The sequence below is a fragment of the Aristolochia californica genome, unplaced genomic scaffold (assembly GCF_029961685.1).
Source record: "Aristolochia californica isolate CCGP_79_NKW_82.1479 unplaced genomic scaffold, dmAriCali1.0.hap1 SCAF_12, whole genome shotgun sequence".
NCBI lineage: Eukaryota > Viridiplantae > Streptophyta > Magnoliopsida > Piperales > Aristolochiaceae > Aristolochia > Aristolochia californica.
The window spans coordinates 2,447,759-2,459,306 of record NW_027181793.1 but is presented as its reverse complement, the minus strand read 5'-3'; the positions used below and the strand labels follow the sequence as shown (position 1 = coordinate 2,459,306).

The following is an 11,548-nucleotide window of genomic DNA, read 5'->3' as shown; positions in this document are numbered from 1 at the left end:
GACCAAAACCGGCTTTTGGGAAGAGCTGGATACAGATGTCTGTGGCGATTTCTTTGACCACATCAATTTGGTATCTTTGTTCTTCTCCTGCTCTTCTTCTCCATCTTCTTCTCTTTTTCCATCTCAGATCTTTCCCTGCTCTGATATCGTGTTAACACTTAGGATTTCATGATATATAATCAAAGTAGAAGAGGATTAAAGGGTGAGAACAAGAAAGAGAGTTGTGGAGAGAAGGTGTAGGAGTAGAAGAAGAAGAATGACGAATTTGGAGAAGGAGAAAGAGGCTAGAGAATTAGGGTTATGGACTTGATCCAAACCCTCTCCATTGAGCTCTATTTATAAATGATAAAAATAAAATATTATAATTATACCCTTCACCCTAGTAAGAGTGAAGAAGAGACATAAAACATAAATTAATTACTTCAATGACACCCTAATTACATCATATCTTCCAATATAGGTAAAAATTGCTCTGATATATATTGAGCAATTTTGAATTACTCATCAGTCGCAGTATGGGTGACTGAAGGATTCAAATAATAATATGTAAGTATAATGATAACTTTAAATTTCTTATTATTTATACACTTTATTTTAGGTGAAAGTAATATCCTACTTTTTTATGCACTCTTGATAGGAGGAGATGCAGTGGATGGTGCGAGAGGCACAGGAGGCTAGTGAGCAAGTTGATGAGCGAGCCATAGTGTAGAGTGTTTGTGGAGCTAGTTTTAGGGGAATGGATTTAGCTCAACTGCTTGTGTCCAAGATGGGTCGATCATCTTCTTATCACACAATACGTCTTGAGGAGGAGCAACAACACACTAAAGAGGCTTTGAACAAGACTCAGGACCAACTAAGGGATGTACACTCTTAGACTCAAAAGTAGTTGAGGGTGTTAGACCTACGGTAGAATCATATTGATCTCCATTGTTTTGACGATGACAAAATGGGTAGCTTGAAAGTGTGCGACTAATGGTGTTATTTGTGTAATTAGACACATTCCTTCCAACATGAACATTACAGGGTCTACAACAAAAGCTTAAAATAAACAAATGCTGAATCAAGTTGCCAAGTCAAGACCCAAAGCAAAATGACCTTAAAGATTGTTGTTGAGAGGAAGAATTTACGAAAAGAGAAAGAGCGGAGAATTGAAGATTAGAGTCTAAGAGTTATTAAAACACCTCAAGAACTCTCTACATTGTAAGTAGACAGTCAACCAATCTTTGATTGTTAATTACATCCACTTTAATAGAGCTTTAGGACATGCATATTTCAAAATCGTGTTTAGCCGATGCATTAAAATGTTTTGTAACTTGTTAAACCACTAAGGAAAAGTTTTTATCATGCTCTGAAGTCAATTCTAGCAAACTGGATTTGGATTGATCAATCATCATATTCCAATGATTGATCAACTAGAATGTGCACTTGCAAGAAGTATAAAGCATGATCGTTCAATATGTAAACATTGATCGATCAATCAGAACTCTGCAAACTATGCTATAAAGCATTATCGATCATTCCATGTGGGTTGATCGATCATACATGTCCAAACATAAGAAATTTTTAGAGCATGATCAATCACCCTGTTGGACAAATTGATCAAGCAAAATTATGCCTGTAAGGGACTCAATGTATGATCAATCATTGCCTAGACATTAATCAATCAAACACGTATTGCATAGCCAATAACTTCATTGCATGATTGATCAGTCTATGTACACTAATTGATCAACTTAACTTGTTAGGCCCAATAATAAAATATTGATTGATCATTCCAATTGATCAATAAGCCATTTCTAGCCAAAATTATAATTGTTACACTTGATTGATCTGTCATCACTTTATATTGATTGATCAATGATATCTCAATTTTTTGTAAATTGGCAAATAACGACTAGTTTGGTTTGGGGAATTTATAAATACTCCTCCAACCATCTCAAGGATGTAGAGTTGAGCCTATACTTGAATATCCAAACTTTGGAAAATTGATTTGAGCCTCACTTCCTTTTTTTACACATTAGAAGAGAAAATTCTGAAAATTGCCCAAACTTTAATTCTCTCTTCAATCTTCTTATTCATCTTAGTTATTACCAAGCTCCCTACACATTCTGATTTGTTCTTGAATTCTTGAGACTTTGGATATCACTTGGACAAAGGGCTGTCTCTAAAGTAATTTGTAAGTTTGTGTATTTTTCCTTTTTCTCTTTCATTGGGAAAGCCTACTGAAGCTAGAATCTAGTTGTAATTCCTTGGGAGAAATTGTATAATGTATTTAGGAATACACATAGCTTTAAAGAAAACCAAAATCTCTTTAAAGCTATTTGTATTTCCAGCTATTAGATCCAGATACCAAAAACTTCCCAAGCAAAGGTTCTTGGGCAATGACTACCAATACGGGAACATTAATGACCAATTTATTTTTGTTCCTTTTTATGGTTGTATGCTTATGTCTTAAATTTACAATTCATGTTTAATTTTCACAATTTAAATGAATGATCAATTACACACCCCCCCCCCCCCCCCCCCCCCCCCCCCCCCCCTCCGTACATACACACTTTGAGAAGCCAAATGGGATAATAGAGGGATGTACACGTGAAACTTAGGAGTCTCATTGTATCGCTAAAGAGCAACTACAACCTATACGAAATGAGTACAATCATAAGATGAGAGTTATGCAAGCTTTCTTCCAGGATGAGATGTGTCAATTTTTTTAGTAAATGCAACATCAATGTCATCCTCCTCCAGATCCTCCCTCAAATGGTGTATAATATTTTTTTGTATTTGTTCCTTTTTATACTATTTAAAAATTTAATTGATTATTTTTATTATTTTTATATTTTATATTATTGTGTTTGTATAAAAATTTTATTTTTATATTAAACAGGAAAATATAAAATTAACAAAAGGTATTATTTTAACTATATTATTACAAAAAAAAAGAAATAGCTATCACAAAATATAAAAACAATCTTTTAGAAATATCATACTTGTGAAATATGAAATTTGATAGTAGAAAAAAATTTTAAATACTAGAATTAGTAATTTTTTTCTGCAATAGGAGAATAGTACCAATAAAAAATGATTTTTTTGGTAGAGATTTGAATTTACTTGTCGTGAATTTCATAATTTGTTGTTGTAGTTCAAATCCAACACCAGCAAACTATATAATTCACAAGTATTTGTCTTCTCTACCAAAAAAATAAAAAATACTACTCTTGAATCAAGAGATGAAGTTCACCTGTATTACTTAGTTCATCTCTTGGCGTCGTTAGTGGTGCACCAGTGTCCGATTCATGTTGATGAACTAGACAAATTCGAAGATGATGCCAAGGTATAATTTCCAGAATCAAGAATCCTTAGTTTTTTTTATTCATCCGGATGAACTGTCGGCACAGGTCGTCCCTCTCTCCCGAATTTTTTTCCCTTTCTCTCCTGCTCTCTTCTCTCTCGGTCTCCTTCTTCCTCTCGCACTTTCTTCTCCCTCTCGACCTCCTTCTCCCTTCTCCCTTCTTCTTTCTCCCTCTCGCTTCTCCCTTCTCCCTCTCAGCCTCCCTCTCTCTTCTCCCTCTCGCCACGAACATCCTCGCGGCCTCCCTTTTCCCTTTGAGATCATTTTTCAGTTCTGTGGAACTTTCATTTTTTGGGTCGCTTGAGGATGCAACAAAATGGGATCCAGCGACAATGTTGGAATTAAACCTGGAGGCTTTGAAGCCTCCGAAAGGTCGCATTCCTTCAAGTACGATGGACTTCTTCGGTGGGGTTTGATTGCAACTGGTTTGGGTGTGAGAAGTTTTCCGTTGTCATGCCTGAAATTTCTTGGATATAAGTCCTTTACCGTCTCCTGGCTTTTCTCTTCTCTACTGATAATGTGGAATTTGAGAGAACTCCATCCTCTAATAGTATCTATCCTCGTTTTTTTTCAGTTGCATTTATCATTTTAAAATTAGAAGTTGCTTTGTTTCTTCTTCTTTGCTCTTAGGGGGGATTAGTTATTAATAAAATAATATTTTATTTATTCTTTATAATTTTTTTAATTAGTTTATTATATTAGTGATTTAATAGTGGTAATTAAAATATTGTTAAATCAAGCATTTGATCAATTATTTTAGTTTAATTAACCTATTTTTTATAAGTAATAAAACCAATGGTTTTAAATTTAACGGAAAATATTATTAACTAATAATACATAAAAATATAGTGTGTTAAAGTAAGCATTTGATCAATTCTTTTTGTTTAATCATTCATTTTTATGTTAAAGTATATCTTATGTTATTAATAAATTAATAAGTTAATTTATTATATTCGCTTATGTCATTTTTAACCTTATTTTTTATAATTAATTATGTGCACAGTTAAGTGGCTCACATAATTACTGTATTAATGTACAATAAACTGCAATCATTCAATAATATAATATCTAATTTAATTAGTTAGTATATTAATATATTTTAATTATACACTAAATTACTTATTAGTGTAGTAATCATGTTTGTTTTACCTAATTTGGTGTTTAGGTATTATATTTTATTTAATTATATTATTACAAGTTACTCATTCTATTATTTTTGTTATATTTCTCATTTTGGGGAATTAACACTGGAAACTGTTTCCAGTGCACACGAACTCCATGTAGATGATTCAAATGAACTTGAACTTGAATTTGAAGTTGAAGTTCATATTGACACTAGTGTTGACTAAAGTCAATTTTGAAATTCGTTGGATGAACTTTTAGCAGAGAAAATACTTAAACAAACTCTTCCAATGGTTTTTTGGTTGGAAGAAGTTCCAATAGAGAGTTGTATACTTTCACCAATGAATTTTTCGAGGGCAAAAGTTTTCTTGTAGTTGAGAGAAGCAAATTTTGGGCAAAATTAACTTAAATAAATAAGTTCTCAATGTTTAAATTTTAAACCATTGAGCTTGGAAAGGGACATTTTGTCCTTTTCTGAAATCTCAACGAATCTCAATTAAAACTTATAAGAAAATACTTAAAATTTTTATATTTTGCTACTAATCACATAGATAGGTCACTTACATATTTTAGAGACCTATCATAGCCGAATCAAAGTCTACAATCATATTCCACAACTTTTCTAGAATGCATTATCTAGATGACTGGATATCAATTGGTCGACTTTCTTCAATGCCTCCTCTTCTTAAGGCCTTCGTGCGCTTTGTTCATCTAGTTGATTCAGCATGCGACTTCCAATAGAGACTTTTTTGTCTCCAGCCATTTCGATTGAGCAATAATCGGTCAATCGACCTTCATCTTCCTCTTAACTCCTTTTTCTACACAACGTCTAGTCGATCTAACTCTTATGGACAATCTTCTATCCCATCCTTTCTTTCTTGCATGTTTACATGGGTCGTGTGATCGACTCTTCCCAAGTCAAAGAACTTGCTTTGAACGGTTTCTTTTCTTCTTTTCCTTTTCCTTTGTTCTTTCTTCTTCTACGTTGGGGATTTTGATTCTTTCATCCAGTCGGATGACCTTCTATACTTATCTTTATCTTCTTCTTTCCTTTTCTTCTATTTTCTTTATTCTCTCTTTCTATAATGAGGCTAGTATGCAAGCACTCTTGTTTGGTCAAATAGTTCTACTAAGCTCTATGGATGATGTGCTTTCTATCGTGTGTTACCCCCCATGTGGCTTCTCAAGAGGGGAGTGAATAGAGAATTTGCCTTTAAAAATTTAGTACTTTTAATTAAAATTAAAAGTGAATGAAGCACTTAACAAACACACACCACAATAGGAGATGAAATTTTTATGTTATGATGTTCCTCTATTGCTAAGCACCATCCAAGAACCCTTGCTTAAGAAAATTCCACTAATACCTCTATTACCATAAATTACACAAAATAAATTTTGGCTCTTTTAAGCCACTTGTATGCTCAAATACACAATTATGAATCTCTCTTTGAGATTGATCAACTAGATTCTAGCTCTTGTAAGTTTTCCAATCTAGATTAATTGGCTCTAAATTAGTCATATGAAGAAATCAATGAAAATACAAAATAAAGGAAAAACTTGCACCCTTAAAATTTGGAGAATTCACCTTGAGATTTCCAAGTCTCCAACCTTTGATGCACATGTGGAAAAATTTATGGAGCTTTAAACTCTATGAAGCACAATGAATTTGAGAGAGATCGGGAGCTGTTGCAAGTTGGTATCTATTTTTTCTCAAAAATGAGTTTGAAAAAAAAAAATTGAAGTAAAACCAGTGGGTGAATGCAATAAATTGCCAATAAATGCTCTCATTACTATTCACAAGACGTTTGGAGAGTTATCTATAAGTTTCCCTATCAAATTAGCCATTTTTTTCCGTTTTCAAAAATGCTCTCAGTACTATAACTCAATAAGGTAGGATAATCAGTGACATTGATCGATCATGATTTATATGTTTCTACCAGTCTACATTCTGTATGACCGATCCTGCATTATGCCAAACTATAAAAATTAGATTTGAAGCATGATGATGATTAGTTAAGGGGTTTTGCAAATTTGAACCTTTCTAATGCATCGATTAATAGGGTTGTGAAAAATATGCCCTATAGCACCAAAGTCTCTTGTGTACCTAAAAATCGGAGTTTGGTGTTATCTTCTCTAAATGGCTAGAGTTCTTGAGACATTTCTTTTTATCCTAGACTATAGTCTTCAAATCCCCATTTTTTCACTTGAATATGCTTATTCAAGATGACTTGACACATAGTTGAACTCGAGGTCTTCCATTGAATTTTGTCGGTTCTTTGTGTCTATGAAAGGAATTCAACCTAGGTCTACACCATGATTTGCCTACTTCCATTTTGTATAGGTCATCCAATAAGTCATGTGTAAGTCGAACAAGTATGATGTTAGAAATTTTCTTTGGAGGTTTTTCAAGCTACAAATCATTCTTAATGCACATCATTAATAACTTAAGTATTTTTCATCATCAAAATGATCTCAATATGGATCTTGAGACCAACAAAATTGTGTTGGTTTATTGATTTTTTATAAGATTGAAAATTTACTTGCTACAGAAATACTCAGAATCGATAAAATTGGGGTAGCCTAGGTTCAAACCGGCTTCAACCAAGCTAAGCCAAAGTTAGTATCTTGACTCCGTAGTAGTGGTTCAAACCTACACTGAATAGGTCCATCTTTTGAGTACCTTATGAGGTAGTTGATGTGCCCTCCTTAGTTGTTGTGTCTCCTAATACAACTTCCTAGACATTGTATTATCAAATATGGCCAAATTTTACTAATGTTGTCACTAAGAATAAGGTTAAAATAATTATTATTTTTTCTTCTAAAGAATATTATTTAAATATAAAATCATGGGCTCTTTTTGCATCAATGAGGAGAACAATCCCCTGATTTTTTTTTTCCTAGAAAAGGGACAATGCACCGTTGCACCCCTTCTATAAGGAAAAAAAAGGTGGAGGGAAGCAGGAGACTTCTTTGTATCCTCTATCTATGTCAATTAAAGAGAGACAAAGAGATAAAAAGGTAGGGGAGACTATTCCTTGCTACCATTTTTTTGTAAGAAGGGGCAGCCACACCCCTAAGTTGAAGAGGAAACTTTTTCTCCTAGGTGATTAGTTTCAGCTGGTTTAGATTAGGTTTTTGAAAACTCCAACCCAAACCCAAGAAAAAACCGATTGGGATTTGAAATCCAACTCCATCCCCGCCTAATCCCCGCCCCATCCTCATAAGTACCCCTTTGAATCCATTGTTAAAATATTTGTTTGTATCGACCGGGTCAGTCATTGTATAAGATCCGTGCCGTTGTTATCCTAAAAGGTTCAAGCCTTTTAGCGCATTGGTTTCAACATCCATGCTTCAGCCCATGGCCCAACCCACATGGTAAAAGAGAAACTCCTAACCTCTCTGTCAAACCAAGTTTTCTTACTCCAACCTTAAATCATTTTATCGTCGCATACTACTAATTAGAAAAATTAAGCAAGTGAAAGAAGAAAATCAAGCTCTGCTAAATGTATCCGTTCGAATCAACCAAAATGAGAACGAGAGGCATATCATCTTCGTTTGCAAAATTCCGAATGAAGTGTATATTCAAAACCACGTTACAGATTATTCGTGCTTGTGATTAGGGTAATAAGAACGAACAGCTCGACAAAACGATCCTGATTATTGAGCATCCCCTCGGTTGCCTGAACAAAGACTCACATCCTCGCAAGCTGCCGGATGTTCATCGGGTAGACGTCGGAGCAAAGTTTCGAGCTGTAAGCTTTTTCGGCAAGGACTATATTGGCCGCCTCTGTCAAGTGAAATGCATCCCAAAACAGGTACTCGTCCCTGTTCTCGCATGGTAGTTGCAGAGGAAGACAAGTAATTTGCCCATTGTTCCTCCCCACTCCACAGCATCCCTTATCAAACACTTTGAAGCCTGCCTCAAAAAGAAAGATTTATTAAAGAACAGTACCATATTCATGCAAGAAATTTACAATTCAGCGAATTTGGCTTCTTACCATAAGACTTGGCATGATTCACTATGTTTTTGGAAGAACGCTGCGTGTTAACGAAGACGAAGTGAGCACCGCGTAGCTCGCCGCTGTTATAACGATCAACCATCTTAACGAGGGCAGAGTTGAACATTCTAATGGCGTTGTTGATTGCTTCGTTACATCGGTTCGTCCTGCTACTGCTGTTGTCGTTGTTATCGTTATTGTTATTGAACCGGGCTATCTCATAAGGGATGCAGCCAATTTCTCCGACACCAGAGACAACTATTTTACGCGCACCCAGGTCGTAAAGTTGCTGCAGGGAATCAAAACCTTAATCCCTAATCAGATTGCATTTCCATGGAAGATCAGCTCTTGAAGAGATTGAACATTACCTTCAGTTGCAGAGAGTAGTCTTGAAGAAGCGATTCTGCGTAAGCTCTTGGGCTGTATTCCCGACTGGTTGTGTAGTACTGAGGCATGAAGTAGTTGTTCAGGTAATCGTTGCTCCCCATTCCCGCAAAGAAGATGCATTTGCTCAGATAGTTGTTGAGACTTCTTCTGTTTCCACTGAAATACATCCTCAGCTGTTCAACTGTTCTTGCAAAATTCTGCACTTGTCGATTCATCGGCCAGTGATCTCCCTATAAGAAACATCTTTTTTTCGTTAATATACAGATCATCTAGCTACTTCATTTCACGATTACTTCGTTTACAAAGCTCACCAAATTATTCCCAGTTTCATCCCTGATCCCTGCGGCGCCGGACGCATAATTTACTCCTCTTAGTAATGCCGAACCTCGAGTGGTCGAATACGGCGGAATGAAATCTGAAAACCCTAGTAGCTGAGCTGAAAAACGGAAGAGACGTAGTCTTCTTAATTTCAATACAAATCTAAATCAATACATGAAGAATGGAGGAAGAGGAGTTGAACAAACCTAAAACATCGACAGTCGTTCGGCCGTTTGTGAACCTTCCGGTGACTCCATGAGAGAAGTCGATTCCGTAAGGCATGTAGTTGGCTCTTGCAAGCGTGAGGATGCCATTGTTGTTGCCATTGTCCACCAGAGAGTCACCGAAGATGAACATGCCAGGCACTTGAGGCCTGGAACTAGCCCTTAAGAGGCAAGGGAAGGCGACGATAACCAAGATTAGGGAACTTATTACTGCCCTCATCGTAATTTCTCACTCGAGCTCCTATCTGGGGAGTTTTTTCTTGTTTTCTTGAGGTTTTTTCTTGCAAGAGAAGAATTTATAAGAGCGGAGCCTGAAGAATTCATTCTTCTTCATGGGTTGCATGAGATAATGGTAGCAGAAGGCACGTGAATGAGAGGTGGAGTGGAGAGAAGATGACTCGTGAGCCCTGATGCTATTCATTCAGATTTGAAAGGTGGTGTGGTGAATCATAATTGAAGCTTGATATAAATTCATGATTTATTCTGTATTTTGAAGTTCTACCGCCAACCGCAGTTGACAACGCCATCTGCCCTCCGCTTTGGGAACGGAGTAATTCCCTCTCATCCATCTTCCTGCAACCTAATGCCGGAATCAGAAAGGTATTAAGGTGTTCATAAGGTAACAAGTAAAAAAAAGGTATTATTTACATTAAAATTAATTTTAAAATAATTAATAATCAATTTTTTATTATATTAAAGTGAAGGTAAATGAAATGGAATGTGTAAGATTTTTTAAAACCAGAAATTAATATTTTTAATTACAAAGTAACAACCTAAATCAATCATGAAAAGAAAATGAGAGAAAAAAATAAACTGATGTGGATGGCTTACGTAGCATCCGATGATGTGTCAAGATGACATGTCATCCTACATGGAGGATGGTGTGGCTTCTCGATGATGTGGTGGGTAGCATGTCGTTAGACTCTTTGGATGCTAATGAGGCATAATGATATGGCACCACATGTTGGAAGATGGGTCCAAACTCACACGACCAAGGAAGGGCCACATATCAAGTGTATTGGAAGATGGGTCCAAACCCAGAAGATAGGGACCCACCATGATCATGTGAGGTGGCATAAGAAATCTTACACAATAGGGGGGGTTAGTGTGGACGAGTTCATGTCCACTGGAAAACAATTTCTAGAGTTAGTGCCCCCAAATGAGAAAAACGTGGAAAATAACAAAATCAGTAACTTGTAAGAGTATACTTAATTAAAATATAATACTTAAACATTAAATAGGTAAAATAAACATGATTACTACATGAATTAGTAATTTAGTGTATAACTAAAATAGATTAATATACTAATTAATTGAATTATATATTATATTAGTTAATGATTACTGTTTATTGTACATTAATACAATAATTACGTGAGCCAATTAAATGTGCACATGATTAATCATAAAAAATAAATAAATAACGTTAAAAATAACATAAACGAATATAATACATTTAGTTATTAATTTATTGATAGTATATGGTGTTCTTTAATATAAAAAAATCATGATTAAACAAGAAAAATCGATCAAATGCTAACTTTAACACACTATATATTTTTACATATTATTAATTAATAATATTTTCCATTAAATTTAAAACTCAAATACCTGCCACTTTCAAATAAAGATAAGTTCTTATCCACTACATTAGCCACTAAATCAGGCTCCAAATAAACTAAAAATCATATCTTAAGTGAAGTAGATCAATAACTCACTTAATACCAATTAAAATCTTCTTTTTGGTCTTCAAAAACTCAAGAACTTATGGTTGGTTCTTAACCCAAGCATGGCTTAACTTTCCTTATGATAGGTGTCATATTTATCACATAAAAAGACTCATTTCCCTTACTCATTTCCAAAAATCCTTTAGACGATGAAATTGCTCATAAGTCTTAATGGATTGGAGATGGAAATAGGAATTCCAAAAAATCATAAATCACCAAAAACCTACTGTTCTTTGAGCTTAACAAAGTCCCTCAAACAATTTCAATAAGTTTGGAGAATCCGAGTACCATAAATCATAAACCAACTTGATTTAATCCAAAAAAATCAAGTAAACTATTGGTCTTGAATAATGAGAGATCAAGCTAAGTGTCATGCAAGTCTCAGATCATTCTTCCAACATACAACCATCAACTTCATAATCA

At 34.9% G+C, this 11,548-nt stretch overlaps 1 protein-coding gene across 1 annotated transcript; it reads right to left on the bottom strand.

Annotated features, from left to right (window-relative positions):
* Window positions 1-8,027: 8,027 nt before the first annotated feature.
* On the bottom strand, window positions 8,028-9,639 carry LOC137946314 (GDSL esterase/lipase At1g33811). The gene is made up of 5 exons (XM_068792555.1): window positions 9,381-9,639; window positions 9,168-9,292; window positions 8,838-9,086; window positions 8,470-8,758; window positions 8,028-8,387 (listed from the first exon to the last, which is right to left on the bottom strand). Exons 1-5 carry the CDS (start codon window positions 9,616-9,618, stop codon window positions 8,164-8,166), a joined length of 1,125 nt encoding a protein of 374 aa, XP_068648656.1. The 5' UTR covers window positions 9,619-9,639; the 3' UTR covers window positions 8,028-8,163.
* Window positions 9,640-11,548: the final 1,909 nt, after the last annotated feature.

Coding starts and splice junctions, on each gene's coding strand:
- LOC137946314 (XM_068792555.1), bottom strand. CDS start 9,618: ATGAGGGCAGTAATAAGTTCCCTAATCTTGGTTATCGTCGCCTTCCCT. Junction 9,293..9,380: donor AACGACTGTCGATGTTTTAG/GTTTGTTCAACT, acceptor TCCGTTTTTCAG/CTCAGCTACTAGGGTTTTCA. Junction 9,087..9,167: donor ATGAAACTGGGAATAATTTG/GTGAGCTTTGTA, acceptor TGTTTCTTATAG/GGAGATCACTGGCCGATGAA.